The sequence below is a fragment of the Manacus vitellinus genome, unplaced genomic scaffold, assembly GCF_001715985.3.
Source record: "Manacus vitellinus isolate BGI_N305 unplaced genomic scaffold, ASM171598v3 scaffold_12_pilon, whole genome shotgun sequence".
In the NCBI taxonomy this organism is placed as follows: domain Eukaryota; kingdom Metazoa; phylum Chordata; class Aves; order Passeriformes; family Pipridae; genus Manacus; species Manacus vitellinus.
This window is the reverse complement of record NW_021938949.1, coordinates 18,128,739-18,143,713: the sequence shown is the minus strand read 5'-3', so window position 1 is coordinate 18,143,713 and position 14,975 is coordinate 18,128,739. Positions and strand designations below refer to the sequence as shown.

General features: G+C 54.8%; 2 protein-coding genes across 2 annotated transcripts in view; one reads left to right on the top strand and one right to left on the bottom strand.

Annotated features, from left to right (window-relative positions):
- The window catches only part of CCDC78 (coiled-coil domain containing 78), a 16,066-nt gene extending 3,691 nt beyond the window's left edge, over window positions 1–12,375 (top strand). Inside the window, 10 exon segments of the mRNA XM_029957779.1 lie at window positions 2,683–2,949; window positions 3,582–3,667; window positions 4,377–4,455; window positions 4,894–5,019; window positions 5,778–5,989; window positions 6,569–6,740; window positions 7,672–7,715; window positions 9,327–9,393; window positions 10,711–10,811; window positions 11,748–12,375. Of these exon segments, the coding sequence (XP_029813639.1) occupies window positions 2,683–2,949; window positions 3,582–3,667; window positions 4,377–4,455; window positions 4,894–5,019; window positions 5,778–5,989; window positions 6,569–6,740; window positions 7,672–7,715; window positions 9,327–9,393; window positions 10,711–10,811; window positions 11,748–11,871 (1,278 nt within the window). The 3' untranslated portion in view covers window positions 11,872–12,375.
- Window positions 12,376–12,725: 350 nt separating this feature from the next.
- Window positions 12,726–14,975, bottom strand: part of ANTKMT (adenine nucleotide translocase lysine methyltransferase) — a 10,630-nt gene continuing 8,380 nt past the window's right edge. Inside the window, exons 2-4 of the mRNA XM_029957876.1 lie at window positions 14,333–14,505; window positions 13,808–13,858; window positions 12,726–13,235 (exon numbers count right to left, since the gene is read on the bottom strand). Coding sequence (XP_029813736.1) covers window positions 13,047–13,235; window positions 13,808–13,858; window positions 14,333–14,505 — 413 coding nt within the window. The 3' untranslated portion in view covers window positions 12,726–13,046. The remainder of the gene's footprint in view (window positions 13,236–13,807; window positions 13,859–14,332; window positions 14,506–14,975) is intronic.

Below are 14,975 nucleotides of genomic sequence, written 5' to 3'. Positions count from 1 at the left end.
TTTGTTTCCCTTTTTTCTGCTTGGCTTGCGCGGGCTGCACGGGAACGGATTGGAGCCGCTCCCTTTTCGGGCGGCGGCGGGAAGGGGCCTGGGAGCTTTCAGGCAGACAGCTTCATAAAAACACTGAACTCAAGCAAGTTTCTGATGGTTCCTTAAAAGATAGTCACCTTCCCGGTGACTGTTAGCTTAGCAATTATTAACCAGAGTCTTTCGGACCTGGATTTGTGTATTTCTTTGGCAAGAACAGCTACTTCAACAGCCCTTCCTCTCTCCCCTCCCTCTCCTCTCTCCTGCTTCTTCTCCTTTTTAAATTGGATGGAATGACTGACACCCTCCTGCCTCCCTCCCTCCCTCCCCCAGCAGATAGTTTCGCTGGTTCAGCTAAATGACCTGGTTTTCCATGCCGGGCTGTGGTGGGAAGATGTGGAGCTGGGACCAGGCACGTTTGTTTGGTCTGGTCTGTCTGGATGGTCTGCAAAGCTCTGGTGGAGGAGGATACAGGATCATGATCATGCCGTGGGTTAGTGACCCCTGCGAGCTGATCATCTGTCTTCCATAAGCTGAGAAATGGGAATTTCTTACAAGGAGGCAAGCTCAGCTCTCAGAGAGGGGTGAAGCCACCCTGTCATCCCACTGGAGCACGAGGCAGAGCTGCTCTGCTCCCTCCTCGTGGAGGAATAGCTCCATGTTCACTTTCAGCTGCTCCTTGTCCCCAAGGGGGTGCAGTATGTTTATCAAAAATTGGATTTTCAGGCAGCTGACATCTCTAAATGATGGGTTTAGCGAGTTAGAGGTAATAACACACTGTTTTCACATGGATCCTGGAATGTTTCAGAGGGTGAAAACACGTGGACTCAGTTCTGTGCCTGGATAGCATCCTGAAGAATTATAGAATCATGGAATGGCCTGGGTTGGAAGGGACCTTAAAGCCCATCTTGTTCTACCCTTTGCCATGGGCAGGGGCACTTTCACTAGACCAGGTCGTTCCCAGAAGCAATGGAGCATGGCCCAGAAGCCAGAGGTGAATTCCTTGGATGTAATCCATACGCTGAGGGGTTTACCCTCAGCTTGGCTCTGACTACCAGATATCCCTGCCTGAAGCCAGAAAGGCTCCGACTTGGCAGGCTGGGACTTGTCGCGACATGGGCCTCTTGCTCATTATTTTCCCAGTGTGGACTTTCCCAAAGGAAATGGGAAAAGCAGCCTGCGGTTCTGTCCCCTCCCCTTCCCCGGCGCTCTTCTGGGGAGACAATGAACCTTTTACACATTCCCAATTACAAGTGCTACTTGTGACCTTGCCAATATGTTGTCATGGCTGCTTGGCGCAGAAGCAGCTCCGCGAACTCATTCACGGCCCCTTGGCCGGGAACAGTTGGAGCCGCTGAATTGTCGGGCGCCCTTTGTGCTGGATTCACACACCGCCCCGGGGCTGTCCCGGCCGCAGAGCCGGCCTTGCCCAGCCCTTGGGAAGCGCCTTGCAGAAGGTGCCAGTCAGGCACTTGGTGCCTGTTTTCTGACTCGCTGTAAATTCTTCCTTTTCAAGGCTCTGACCTTTCCTAGCTCCCAGTTTCCTTCTCCCTTTGTCCCGCGGCTGCGGCGGCGCTCGGCGGAGGGGACCCAGTGCCTGCGAGCCGGGTTCCACGCCGGGGCTTTCTCTGGAGCCGGGCCAGGCTCGGGAGCTCAGCGAAGCCCAGCTCAAACCCGGGACTGCCTCTTTTTTTTGGCTAAACCGGTAGCTGTGCCCCCTTTCCGACCGAATTGTCGGGGCTGACAGCTGCAGATGGATCGCTCTGGGCTGGGGAACAAGCGGGCTGGCTCTGCGGAGCTGTCAGGTTTCACAGCTGTATATCTCACCTCTTTGTCAGCCTCTTTTCTCCTCGCTCTCCCCCAGCCCACCCTGTGCTATCTTTTGATAAGCTATTCTCTCCACGGATGACTCAGATGACCTCTGCCTCCCATCCTCCCGATTCACTGCCATGGTAACAATTACTCAAGCTTGTCCCCAGTCATAAACCCCATCAAAGCTTTGTTATCTACACAGAAACCCTCCCGGGAGACATGAATTCCCCCAGTGTTCCTTCCAGATCACCTGTAACAGAGCTTTTCTCATTCAGATCCTCTTTATCTTTTGGAAATGTGTCACTTCACACCAGCACTGCTTTGAATCTTGCTGCCTACACGGAGCTGTGGGCTGGCTGCTGCTGGGGGATGCATCCCAACCAAACTGGGATTGTGGCAGCAGGGAAGGACAGAAGGATGGAGATTTGGCCCTTCTCTTGTATTATGGAGTCCAGCACTGTTCAAAGCTCTTCAACGGGGAAAGACATTCCAGAGGTGTTGGGAAGCTGATGGAGGGTGCAGGGTTGGAGTGAGGAGAGAGCTGGAGGCCAGGAGAGGTGGTGGCAGAGCTGTGCCCAGGGCTGGCACTGGGATCTGGATCTGAATGTGAGAGAGAGACAGGCAGAGGGATAAGGTTCCATGGGAATAACCCTGCTGCCTGGAAATGCATTTCCATGAGAACTAGAAAATCACTCGTATCTTTGGACCGGTGGAGATAAGACCATAGGAGAGAGAACTAAAATTAAAACTTGCTTTTGGGAGGGTACAGGGGTGCCTGCCTTGTGCACACACCAGGAGCAGCAGGTGAGGAGGATTTTCTTTCCTTCTTGTTTGACCTGGCAGGTCAGGAGGAATGAAGAGCTCACCCAAGAGCTCCTCAAGCTGGCCAAAGGCAGGAACACCCTTCCTGGCACAGAGAGCACCCACCCGCCTGCCACGGCCCATCAATCCTCTGCAGAGCTGGAAAGAGTGAGGGGGAAGGTAAGGAACTCTCTGCCCTTCCACCAGCTCCTTGGACAACAAGGATCTGACAGGCCCTTCTGTGTCTCCTAAAACCAGCCTGAAGATGTAGTTGCCTCTGGACACGAGCGGCAGGAGCTGGAGAGAAATGTGAGCATGTGGGGTCTGCTGCTGGATCCTTGGGAAACAGAGGGGGGGACTGATTCCAACTGTGGCTGGCACCCCCTTGTGCTAACTTGAGTTTTGTGGATCAGCTGATGCCTTGATTAATTTTAAATTATTTTTTAAGCTGTGCAGTTGCCAAATGAGGCTGGGGTAACTCCAGATGTGCAGGCAGAGCTGAGGGAGGGCACAGGTGGTGCCCTCGGTCCGTGCCCTGTCAGGTGAACATAGGCAGGAGTTTAAAATCCAACAAGTGCAGAGGACACTTATTTTCTTCTTGCTCACACTTGAGAAAGCTGGGGGTGATGAAGCACCCGAAACTGAGAGCAGGGAGATGCTCTCAGCCTCCTCCCCATCTGCAGTCCCTGCAAAACCGCCACCAGCTCCTGCTGGGAATGTGGCTCTCAACGTGAGAATTTCCCTTGGGAGAGCGACACGTGTGCCCCTCCACGTGCCCTGTCTGCAGATCAGACTCCATTTCTGGTGTGCTACAGGGCACCAGTCCCTTCCAGTTAAACCAGTCCTTTCCCCAGCATGTCACCGCTCACTGGAGCCTCTCCTCACTTCATCCTCTCTTTGCTCAGCCTTCTGCCTCATCTTCCTCTTTGTTTGTCCCTCAGTTGCTTGGAAACCAGGATCACATAAAAGTGGAGCTTGAAAAACTGAAGAAAACCCACGACTGGCAGCAGAAGCTGGAGGAGCGAGTGTAAGTGTTGGGGGCACCTTCTGCTTGGCTGGGCATTTATGGGCTTCACTGCAGCTGGATTTGATCCATGGGAGCAGGAGAAGGAGGCAGGCTGTCTCTGGTGGGGTACAAGGTGGGAATGATGATTCACCCTTGGAAGAAGTGAGACCTGGAAGGAAAACCTGATGTTTTCAAGGCTCTTCAAAGAGTCAGCTGCCTGCTTAAAGTTGGTGGTGTTTAGGGACACCTTGAAAATCCACATTCTGTAAAACACAGCAAATGTGTGACAGCCCAGAGATGAATCCAGCCCCAGCCCTTACCCCCACAGCGGGTCTTCCATTGTCATGGGATGTGGTTGATGTCCTGGGAAAGGCTGCCCCAGCTGGGATGCTGCAGGACTAGACCCTGTGCCTGGGGAAGACATTCACCTTTGATGGGGAGAGTTCTGTGGTGCTGGTTGATGCACATCTGGGGGATGGCAGCTGCTGCTGGGAGATTTCTGTCATCCCAGTGATTTCCTTCCCCAAGCTGGCTGTGTTGGACCTACAGAGACTCCCAGAATGGTTTGGGTTGGAAGGGACCTTAAACATCATCTCATTCCACCCCCTTGCCACCTTCCACTAGACCAGGTTGCTCCCAGCCCCATCCAACCTGGCCTTGAACACTTCCAGGGATGGGGCAGAAGTTTGGGGGGGTTAAAATATAACACATTTTCTTCCTGTGTGCCCAGGCTGGGGCTGGGGAAGGAGCTGCAGGAGGCAAAGGGAGCGATCGGGGACACGCAGCGCAGGCTGGTGGAGCAGTCAGCGGTGAGGACAGGCTTCCTTCCCCTGCTCTTCCTTCAAGCCATGTGCTATTCCTGAGCTTCCAGGGGGGCATGCCTTGTATCCAGGTACTCTGACACCTCTTCCTCTCCAGGGAGCTTTTCCCACCAAGGTTCTCCTCCCCGTGCAGTTTCCTTCCGCACGTGGTGGAAGGTGCTGCTTGCTCAGGTGGTGGGAGGAATTTTGTTCACTGATTTTTAGAAAGAGTTGGTGGAATCACCGGGGTGGGGAGGTGGCAAATGACAGAAGGTAGCAGGGGAATTGAGGCTATAAACATTTCCATTGGACTTCTCTGAAAACTCAGGACCTTCCCAGCTCTAGGGAAGCTGAGTATCTGGAAAGGAAATCTCCAGTGTATTATGGAGCTTCTCAGTTCCCCCTCCTTGGCTGGAGGGCAGCAGTTTCTTTGTTTGTTGTGCCCAGGTGCTGCTCACGTCCCAGAGCCAGCTGCAGGAGGTGGAGGCAGAGAACTCCCGGCTGCAGCTCCGGCTGAAGGAGCTGAACGAGGAATATCGCTCCCGGCTGGCGCGGTACATCAGGGACGTGGCGGTGGGTACCCCCAGCCCCGGGGGCTCTGCTGGCCTGGGGAGAATCACAGAATCATGGAACATCCTGAGCTGGAAGGGACCCATAAGGATCATGAGTCAACTCCTGGTCCTGCCCAGGACACCCCAACAATCCCACCCTGTCCCTGAGAGCATTGTCCAAACCCTCCTGGAGCTCTGGCAGCCCTGGGGCTGTGCCCACTGCCCTGGGGAGCCTGTTCAGTGCCCAACCAGCCTCTGGGGGAAGAACCTTTTCCTGAGATCCAGCCTAACCCTGCCCTGACGCAGCTCCAGCTGTTCCCTCAGATCTCTCCATGCTGGCTGCCCTCCTCTTGCAGGCTGCTGCAAATAAATAAGACTAAATAAGTGAATAAGAGGATCTTTCAATCCCGTTATCTGGCCAAGAAAAATCCCAGCAGAAACTCACAGATCATTTTGCAGGGCTATACAGGAAAACTGGGTGCAGAGGGAGGCTGACTTAGAGTCATAGAATGGGTTAGGTTGGAAGGGACCTTAAAGATCATCTCATTCCACCTCCTGCCATGGGCAGGGACACCTTCCACTAGCCCAGGTTGCTCCAAGCCCTGTCCAACCTGGCCTTGGACACTCCCAGGGATGGGGCAGCCACAGCTTCTCTGCCCAACCTGTGCCAGGGCCTCACCATCCCCACAGGGAAGAATTCTTTCCCAGTATCCCACCCAACCCTGCCCTCTGGCAGCAGGAAACCATTCCCCCTCGATTCCTCTGCCTGTGCATTTACAGAACTACATGGACAGCAAATCCAGCCACGTGACAGGACACAGCAAAACCCCAGCTGATCATGCTGCCATGAAGCACTTTGTGGACAACATGCTGAAGGACATCCGGGCTTCCTACAAGTCTCGGGAGGAGCAGCTGGCACGGGCAGCACGGGGGTACAAGAAACGCATGAAGGACCTGGTGAAGAAGCACGAGAACCTGCTGATTGCCTATGGGTAAGGCTCAGACAGGCTCTGGGCCACCTCTGCCTTCAGGACCAAGTGAAGTGCCCCACAGCACCCACCCCACTGTCCTAGAGGGAGGCGAATGGGGCTCCCAGGGGGAGCAGGGGATGTGGAGTGCACGTTCTCCCTGCTCCTGACAATCCAGGATCGAGGTGCCTCCAGCTGCACGTCAGGGTGCTCTGGACATCATGGAGCTGCTTTGCACATATGTTTCTCCCACATAAAATTCAGGGTGAGAGATGGATCCCACGCTGGATGGTGTGGAAATGCAGAGGTACCACAAATAGCTCCACCTCCCAGCCCATCCCTGCAGTGCTTTCAGCTCCACTCCACAGCTCTCTCAGCAGCTTGGGCTGTGGGAAGCAGCAGAAATACTTGTGGTATAAAAGCTACAAATAGCTCTAGGACAAGCTCCCCTCAGAAACTCTCCCAGGAATGCTCCCACTTATCCTTTGCAGGTGGCCAGAAACCAGCAGGTCCCAAGGGAATGGTACCTCCAGGAGCAGCAGAACTGCTCAGTGTTGTCACCCAAAAAAACAGCCAGGGACTGACCCCTCTGGCACATTACAGGCTCCAGCGAGAGCAGATCCGGTCCCTGGGGAGCAGTGCTATGGACTGTGGCCCTGCTGAGCTCCACTTCTCCATCTCAGACCCAGAGCTGCTCACAAACACCACCCGGGAGCTGAACCGGCTGCGGGAGGAGAAGGCAAAGCTGGAGATGCAGCTCCAGGAACTGCAAAAGGTGGAGGCTGGGCAGGGAAACTGGGGTGGTGGGGAGAGTCTAAAGGTGACACTGAGCCCCTTTCTTAGGTGTTCACAGGATTGTTTAGGTTGGGAAAGCCCTGCAAAATCATCAAGTTCAGCCGCTCCCCCAGCACTGCCAAGGCCACCACCAAACCATGTTACTGGGTGCCACATCCACCCTCTCCCTGAGGATTTGCTGTGCCCATGGCACAGGCAGGGAATATTCCAATCATCTCCCAGTCACAGAACCATGGAATTCCAGAATGGCTTGGGTTGGAAAAGACCTTAAAAGCTCATCTTGTTCCACCTTCCCATCATGGGCAGGGACACCTTCCACTAGCCCAGGTTGCTCCAAGCCCCATCCAACCTGGCCTTGGACACTCCCAGGGATGGGGCAGCCACAGCTTCTCTGGACAACCTGTGCCAGGGCCTCACCACCCTCACAGGGAAGGATTTCTTCCTAACATCCAATCTAAATCTCTTCTCTTTTAGTTTAAATCTGTTCCTCTTGTCCTATCAATCTCTGCCCCGTAAAAGTCACTCTCCCCCCTTTTTGTAAGCCCCCTTTGAAGGGGTACAGTGTACCCCAGCATTCCCACAGCCACCAAAGCCCTGGCAAGGAAATGATGTGCTGTAGAATCTTAAGGTTTTAGGTCTCCCATCCTCTGAATTTTTAAATAAATGCATCCCATGCAAATTAAGAGGTGTTCCTCCCATCCCTGGAAGTGTCCAAGGCCAGGTTGGATGGGGCTTGGAGCAACCTGGGCTAGTGGAAGGTGTCCCTGCCCATGGCAGGGGGTAGAACAAGATGAACTTTGAGGTCCCTTGGAACACAGCCCGTTCCATGACATGGTTTCTACGAAGGTGGCAGGATCTGGGATTGCAGTGGTTGAATGCTTACAGGAATCCTGCTCTTCTTTTGCCTCCAGAAAAGACTGAAAGAAGCCTCTGCCTTTCCACTGCCTCCAGAGCAGTAAGTGCTGTTTGTTTCAGAGGATATCTGTCATTCCAAATTCTCCTTAATGTGTGCATTGAGGAATCTCTTTTGCTTACTTGGAGGCAGCAATAAATAGGGAGAAAGGGAGCTTTTGGGCCCACTCTGGGAAGAACAGCTGGCTGTCCCCTCAGCACAGCCCTTCCCGGGGGGAGGAGAGTTGGTCATTTGGGCCTTGATCCAAGAAAGCTCTTAAGCATATATTTGATTTAATCCTCTTTATAGTCCCACTGACCTCCTTAGAAGCTGAAATTAAGCATATGCCCAAGTGCTTTGGTGGATCACAACCTGAGAAAGGGCTATGGAACACCACCAGTTTGGGATGGTCCTGTTTCTCCTCCCTCCCAGGCTGGAACCCTTCGGTGCCACTGTGCTGATGCCTCTCTGGCTTTCCAACAAGCTCTGGATTTGCTCATTTTTGATGAGTCTTTTCCCCCTGCTCTGTTTTTCTGCTGAAACTCGAACAGCTATAGCTGTGGAGAGCTGGAACAAAACGTAGGAGAAACCTAAGCTGGGATTTTTCAGCCTTTTAAGATGTGGTCACCCAGAAAACGTGTCAGGTATTCCATTAGCTGGGTGCCAGCACCAAGGAGTGGGTCAGTGCCAGAGCCCCTGGGCTCTGGAAGGGTCTCAGGCACAAGCTTGAGATTCAAACAGCCTCTGCCATGCTTTCCACACTGAAAATAGAAGCAGTCCTTGAGTAGATGCATTAATTTCATCAGACTCACCACAGGAGCAAGACATGGAAAATCCAGAGTCTGAATTTTAGTGATGTATCTTAAGGTTTTTTAACTGTCGAGAGACCAAACTTCAAAGTGTGATGGGTTTATCCACGCTGTTACCTTGCCCCTCCAGCTAGTGACATGAATCCCAGTGTTCCCACAGCACTTCAGCCCTAGTTCCTGCTTCTTGCTTTTATCATTAAATCACAGAATAGTTGGGGTTGGAAGGGACCTTAAAGACCATCTCATTCCACCCCCCCACGCCATGGAGGCTTATCAGCTGCATGGACTCCCTGTTTATTGTCCCCTTCTCTTCTTGCTCCCGTGGAATCCCAGCCGGGATCTCCCTGGGCTGCTGGGAGCACAATGCATTCCTCCCCTCACACAGCCCAAATTCCCCGAGCATCAGATGTGACCTGTTATTTTCCTCCCTCAGGCTGGGAGGCAGTGGGAAGGGCTTTCCCACGGGCTGAGCAGACAGCTCACCTATGGTGCTCGCTGAGCAGCACGGGCCGTGCTCCTGTGCCAGCCTGGGGCACTGAGGGCTCTGTTCCCACCAAACCCAGCCCTGCAGTGCCGGGTTCTGGGCTCTTTCTGCACAGAGGCCTCTGACGTGCGAGTGATGATGTGATTTGGAACAGACCCAGCTGCCCTGGTGGGCAATCCCAGGCTGGCAGAAGGGCTGTGACTCCCGTGCCTGGGCATGGGATGGTGCCACATACCCTGAAGAGGTTTGGGCAGTGGGAGAGGAAAGGTTCAAGCACTGGGGTTCATGGTGGGATGGGCATGAGTTGTGTGGAGCTGTGTGACCCGTGGGTGGGCTGGATTTGATATCTGGGTGTGATCCAAATATGCTCTTCTCTCGTAGGCAGCTGGATGAGGAGGGCTGGGCAGAGGTCAGGAAGCAGCTCCAGGAATTCACACACAACACCCAGGTAAAAGTCTGGAACAGCCTGTTGGAGTAAAAGCTTATCCCTCACCCACGTGGCAAAGATGTGCTGCCCTGGGGCCGATGTGCTGCTCCAGGCTGGAGGGGGGAAACTTTCACAGAATCACAGAATATCTCGAGTTGGAAGGGATCCACAAGGATCATCCAGTCCAACTCCTGGCCCTACACAGACACCCCAGCAATCCCACCCTGTCCCTGAGAGCATTGTCCAAACAGTCCTTGAGGTCTGGCAGCCTTGGGGCCGTGATGACCACTGCCCTGGGGACCACCTTCCACGGAGCTTTGCTGTGGCTTTGGCCTCAGCCCATCAAGTGATGCTGACAGGTCCCAGCGGGTGATGTCTCAAGGCTCTTCTGTCCCTGCTGCCAAAGGAAGGAGAGCAGCCCCTCATGGCTCCTGCCTATGTTTCAGAACAAGCCTCTTGGCATCTCTATAACCAACTGGGGGTGCCCATCCCCTGTGCTGGCACTGCTGAGGCACCTCCAATCCTGGGGGCAGTTTTAGGCCCTGCATGACAAAAAGGACATTGAGGGGCTGGAGTGTGTCCAGAGAAGGGAAGGGGCTGGAGCAGCAGGAGAGGCTGAGGGAGCTGGGGGGGCTCAGCCTGGAGAAAAGGAGGCTCAGGGGGGACCTTCTGGCTCTGCAACCCCCTGACAGGAGGGGGGAGCTGGGGAGGGTCGGGCTCTGCTCCCAGGGAACAAGAGATGGGATGAGAGGAAACAGCCTCAAGTTGTGCCAAGGGAGGTTTAGATGGATATTGGGAAAATTTCTTCACTGAAAGGGTGGTCAGGCCCTGGCACAGCTGCCCAGGGCAGAGGTAGAGTCCCAATTCCTAGAGGGATTTAAAAGCCATATGGATGTGGCACTTGGAGATGTGGGTTAGTGGTGGCCTTGGCAGTGCTGGGGAAGTGGTTGGATTTGATGATTTTAGAGGGCTTTTCCAACCAACATGATTCCATTGATTCCATGATTCTGTTTGACCTGGTTCAAGCCTAGGCTGAATCTGAATCAGCTTCCCAGTCTGGTTCTCCCTGGGTGCAAAGATATTTGCTTTCATGTCGTGCCTTTCTCTGTCCACAGTGACCTGAGGAAGGGCTCCACCATTACCTGGGGATGTTGAAAGCCAAACACCTACATTGGGTGTATTTTGTGGCCAAAAAACCAGAGCTGCCGTGGCTGAGAGGCCAGAGCGACGGGGAAGTGGTTGGAAGGGCCTGGCAGAGAGGGACTGAGCAACTTCACTCCAATCTCACAGACCTCCCTGTCTTCTCCATGTTTTCTCCACGTTTCTTTGCCCCTCCAGGAGGATCTGGAGCAGGAGAGGGGCCAGCTGCTGACTCGGGCTGTCGTGGCAGAGGAGCAGGTGTTGGAGCTGCAGGAGTACATAGATCAGCATCTTGCCAGGTGAGACAGTGGGATCCCCCTGCTCTGCCCTGTGCTCCCAGTTTATCTCCAGGCTCATTGCCAGGGACATTATGGTGCCCACCACGCTGTCAGTGTCCACTGCTGGCACTGCCACAGCACTGCCAGCACAGCTGATGTCCTGCTGCACCTCCAGCTGTGCAGGCAGCTGCCACCAGCCCTTGTTCCACAGAGCAGGGACACACACATGCCCAGCCACGTCTCCTTCCTTCCCTGCTCACCCACCCTTTGGAGGAATCATAGAATCATGGAATGGTTTGGATTGGAAAGGACCTTAAAACCCATCCAGTTCCACCTTCCTGCCACTGCAGGGACACCTTCCACTATCCCAGGTTGCTCCAAGCCTTGTCCAACCTGGCCTTGGACACTTCCAGGGATGGGGCAGCCACAGCTTCTCTGGGCAACCTGTGCCAGGGCCTCACCACCCTCACAGAGAAGAATTCCTTCCCAATATCCCATCTAACCCTGCCCTCTGGCAGTGGGAAGCCATTCCCCCTTGGCCTGTCACTCTAGGCCCTTGTTCAAAGTCCCTCTCCAGTTCCCTTGGAGCCCCTTTAGGCATTGGGAGGGGCTCTAAGGTCTCCTTGGAGCCTTCACAAGGGGCTAAGAGGGGGTTGCCTAAAATATGAAGCCTCCCAGCAGCCCCTGATCCATGTTCCTCTCTCCCTGGCTCATCCTGCCCCGGAGCAGGAGAGGAGCTGCTGGGGCAGGGAAGGGTGAGGACAAGCAGGGCCTGTCTGTCAGACCATGATCCACCTTTCCTGCCGTGACTCCCCACCTGGGAACTCAGGTCAGGCTCTGCAGAGCCCACGAACACCTTTGAAATGAAAGGCTGTGGGTTCCTACTCGCCAGGCACAGCTCCTGGCATGGCTCAGTGCCCGGGGACTGTGCCTGCACTGTACTGCTTCCCACTGCAGGTACAAGCAGGAGATCCTGCGGCTCAGGAACGCTGAGGGCAGCGAGGGGCCACGTGTGCTCGGTGCCAGGGCAGCTGCTGCTCCCCCCCTGCCCAGAGCCAGCACTGTCAGCCATGATCCATAGCACTCCGTGAGGAGCAGCACCAGCACAGGGAAGAGCAGGATTCAAAGCAGGAGGTTTGTGTTCCATGGACTGCCAGGCCGGGAGCTGGGAGCAGCGAGGGGGAGCACGTGGGTGTTCCCCGTCTCGAGTTCACAGGACTAAAATGAGACAAGGCAACTGTGTCTCGTCTTTCCCCGTCTGTCCCCGGGCTGCAGGAATTCTGCTGTTCCCTGAGCACATCACGGACACGGGGTCAGGTTCCCAGGCAGCTCTTTAATGCTGGGCTGCAGGGACAGGTTCCTGTTCCTGCTGTAACATTTCTGCTGGGTGAGACCTGGACCAGAGCCCAAGGGCTGCTCCTGCCTCGCTCCCCTCCCCTCCCTCCCAGCTCCCGTGAGACAGAGCCAAGTCTGGCTCAAGGCACTCTGAGGTTGGACAAAGGGATGAGCTGCTCTTTACTTGTGAGGGTGGGGAGGCCCTGGCACAGGTTACCCAGAGAAGCTGTGGCTGCCCCATCCCTGGAAGTGTCCAAGGCCAGGTTGGACGGGGCTTGGAGCAACCTGGGCTAGTGGAAGGTGTCCCTGCCCATGGCAGGGGGTGGAAGGAGATGAACTTTGAGGTGCCTTCCCACCCAAACCATTGTATGATCCTAAGATTCTGTGGTGGGAAGACCCTTTTTTTCTCTGTGTTTGAGTGGAAAATGGAATGTCACACAGATGAGAGGGCCAAGGTGATCCTTCAGGGAGGTGAGCTGGACACACTCCCTCCTGTGTTACCTTCAAAGGGACAGTGGAGCAAAGCCAGAGTCCAGGACCGATGCATGCTATGGTTCCAGGACTGTCCTGCAGCTCAAAGGCAAACCAAAAACCTCAAAGGAACAACCAACTAAATATTTATTTTGAAAAATTAAATAAAGTAGTAAACATACAGAGGCACTGGAGCTTTAGTCCTTAAATCTTGTGTTAATCCCAGGATTTCTAGGTCTGATTTTCTCCTCCCTTGCTTCTCCCAAACTCTTTGGAAAACTGAGTGACTGCCACCCTGCAAGTCCCCAGGACAAATCCTGGCCAAGCACTGCTGTCCTGAGCTGAGCCTAGGGCTGGAGAGGCTCTGACCCTTAATGCCAGGCTTAATGAGGCTGGTGTTAGACTGAGCTTAACGAGGCTGGTGTTAGACTGAGCTTAACAAGGCTGCTGTCAGACTGGGCTCCCCTGGGCGCTGCTCTGCGCTGCTCGACGCACCTCCTTCATGTCATAGGCCCAGACCTGCTCCAGCCCCTGCCCCAGGGTGCTGCTGGGAGTCCAGGACGGGAAGGGGAAGCGTCCAGACACCACCCGGGCCCCGTCGGGGAGTTCTGCCAGGAGCTTCGTGGCCAAGGGAGGTTTCTGGGGAGAGAAGAGCCAGGGCCAGGCAACCTTAGGACACGGTCATGTAGTGGCAGTGCCACCAGGGATCACAGGGCAGCTTCTGGTGGGACCCAAGCAGGGGCATCAAGCATTCAAAACACAGGGCTGGTACTGGCCCTGTGTAAGGCTGGGACTAGGAGTAAGTGATGAGCAACAGGACAAGAAGAAACAGCCTCAATTTGTGCCAGGGGAGGTTTAGATTGGATATTGAGAACATTTCTTCATGGAAAGGGTGGTCAGGCCCTGGCACGGCTGCCCAGGGCAGGGGTGGGGTCAACATCCCTGGAGCAGCCACGTGGATGTGGCACTTGGGGACATGGGTCAGTGGTGGCCTTGGCAGTGCTGGGGGAATGGTTGGATTGATGATCTCAGAGGGCTTTTCCAACCTTAACTATTCCATGGTTTTATAAATCCTGCTGCTGCTGAGCACCAAATCACTCGCTCACAGAAATGCCCACTTGGCCTTATTCTGTCCCAGATCCCCTCTCTATTCCAAGAAAAGCCTCCTCGAGCTCCCCCTGAACAACTCAGGATGTGAGGGACCAACTTACCACGCTGGGGGCCAGGAACACGATCACATTGCTGCAGTCAGAAAGATCCACCTTGAAAGGGAAGGAAAAGGGGAATGAAAGAAGCAACAGGCACAGGGAGAACAGGCGGAACCATCTAAGTGTCCAGGCCTTGTGGGTGATCTTCTTCTGAACCTCGGAGGGTGCAAAGATGCCCCAAAACATGTGGGATGGGGACATGTGGGTGTGAAAGCAGCACTTGTTGGGAAACACCTGCCTCCAGCACCATCCCAGAAACACATTCCCTGAGGGATTCTCTCCAGTTAGGCTGTGGGTACCTGATGTTAGCCTTAGAAGCTCGTCACCGTGTCAGCGGCACACAGACCTCTCCTCAAAGCTGCTCCACGAAGGAGCTCTGCCATTCCCCTGGAAAGGAGGGTGGTTTTCCACTTCCCTGGAGCACGTGGGATGGGGAAGCAGTAAGCAGCCACCAGCAAAGCCAGCCTGGAGACGCAGACAGAACCCTGGCCCTGCCCTGGCACAGCCAGACCCTCAGGACACTGTTACCTTCCAGAGATCTTCCTTCAAGAAGGAGACCTTCCCGTGGTACCCGGCCCTCCAGGCACGGTAGTTGGCGAGACACAGCAGCCAGGGATTGAGCTCATAGCCCAGGGCTGGCCTCAGGCCCTGCTTGTAAGCCTCGACCACCTGGAGAGGGAAGAGAGGTGAAACCAAAGGATCTCAGTGTTGAGTCTGGGGGGCGATCCGAGGGGACAGGGGCTGTTGCCCAGCTCCACTCCCTCCCTCCAGCTGGCTCACAGGCAGGGTGACCTTGGTTCTCAGCACCTTCCAGAGCATGCATTCCCACCCTGCTCCCTGCATGTGATGTCTTCTAGGGCTGTCTAGGACCACACACAACTATGTAGGGCCACCTAGGACCACCTAAGGCCACGTAGGGCCATCTAGGACTATCTAGGACCACTTAGGACAGTCTAGGACTACATAGGCATATTCAGGACCACCTAGAGCTGTCTATGGCCATTTAGGACCATGTAGGGTCATTTAGGACCACCTAGGACCATTTAGGACCACCTAGTTCTGTCTTGGGACCATCCAGAACCACCCAGGACCCTCTGGAACCCCCTATAATTGTCCCATACCACAGCCAGGAGGACCACCCAGACCCACAGCCAGAAGTGGGGCAGCAGAT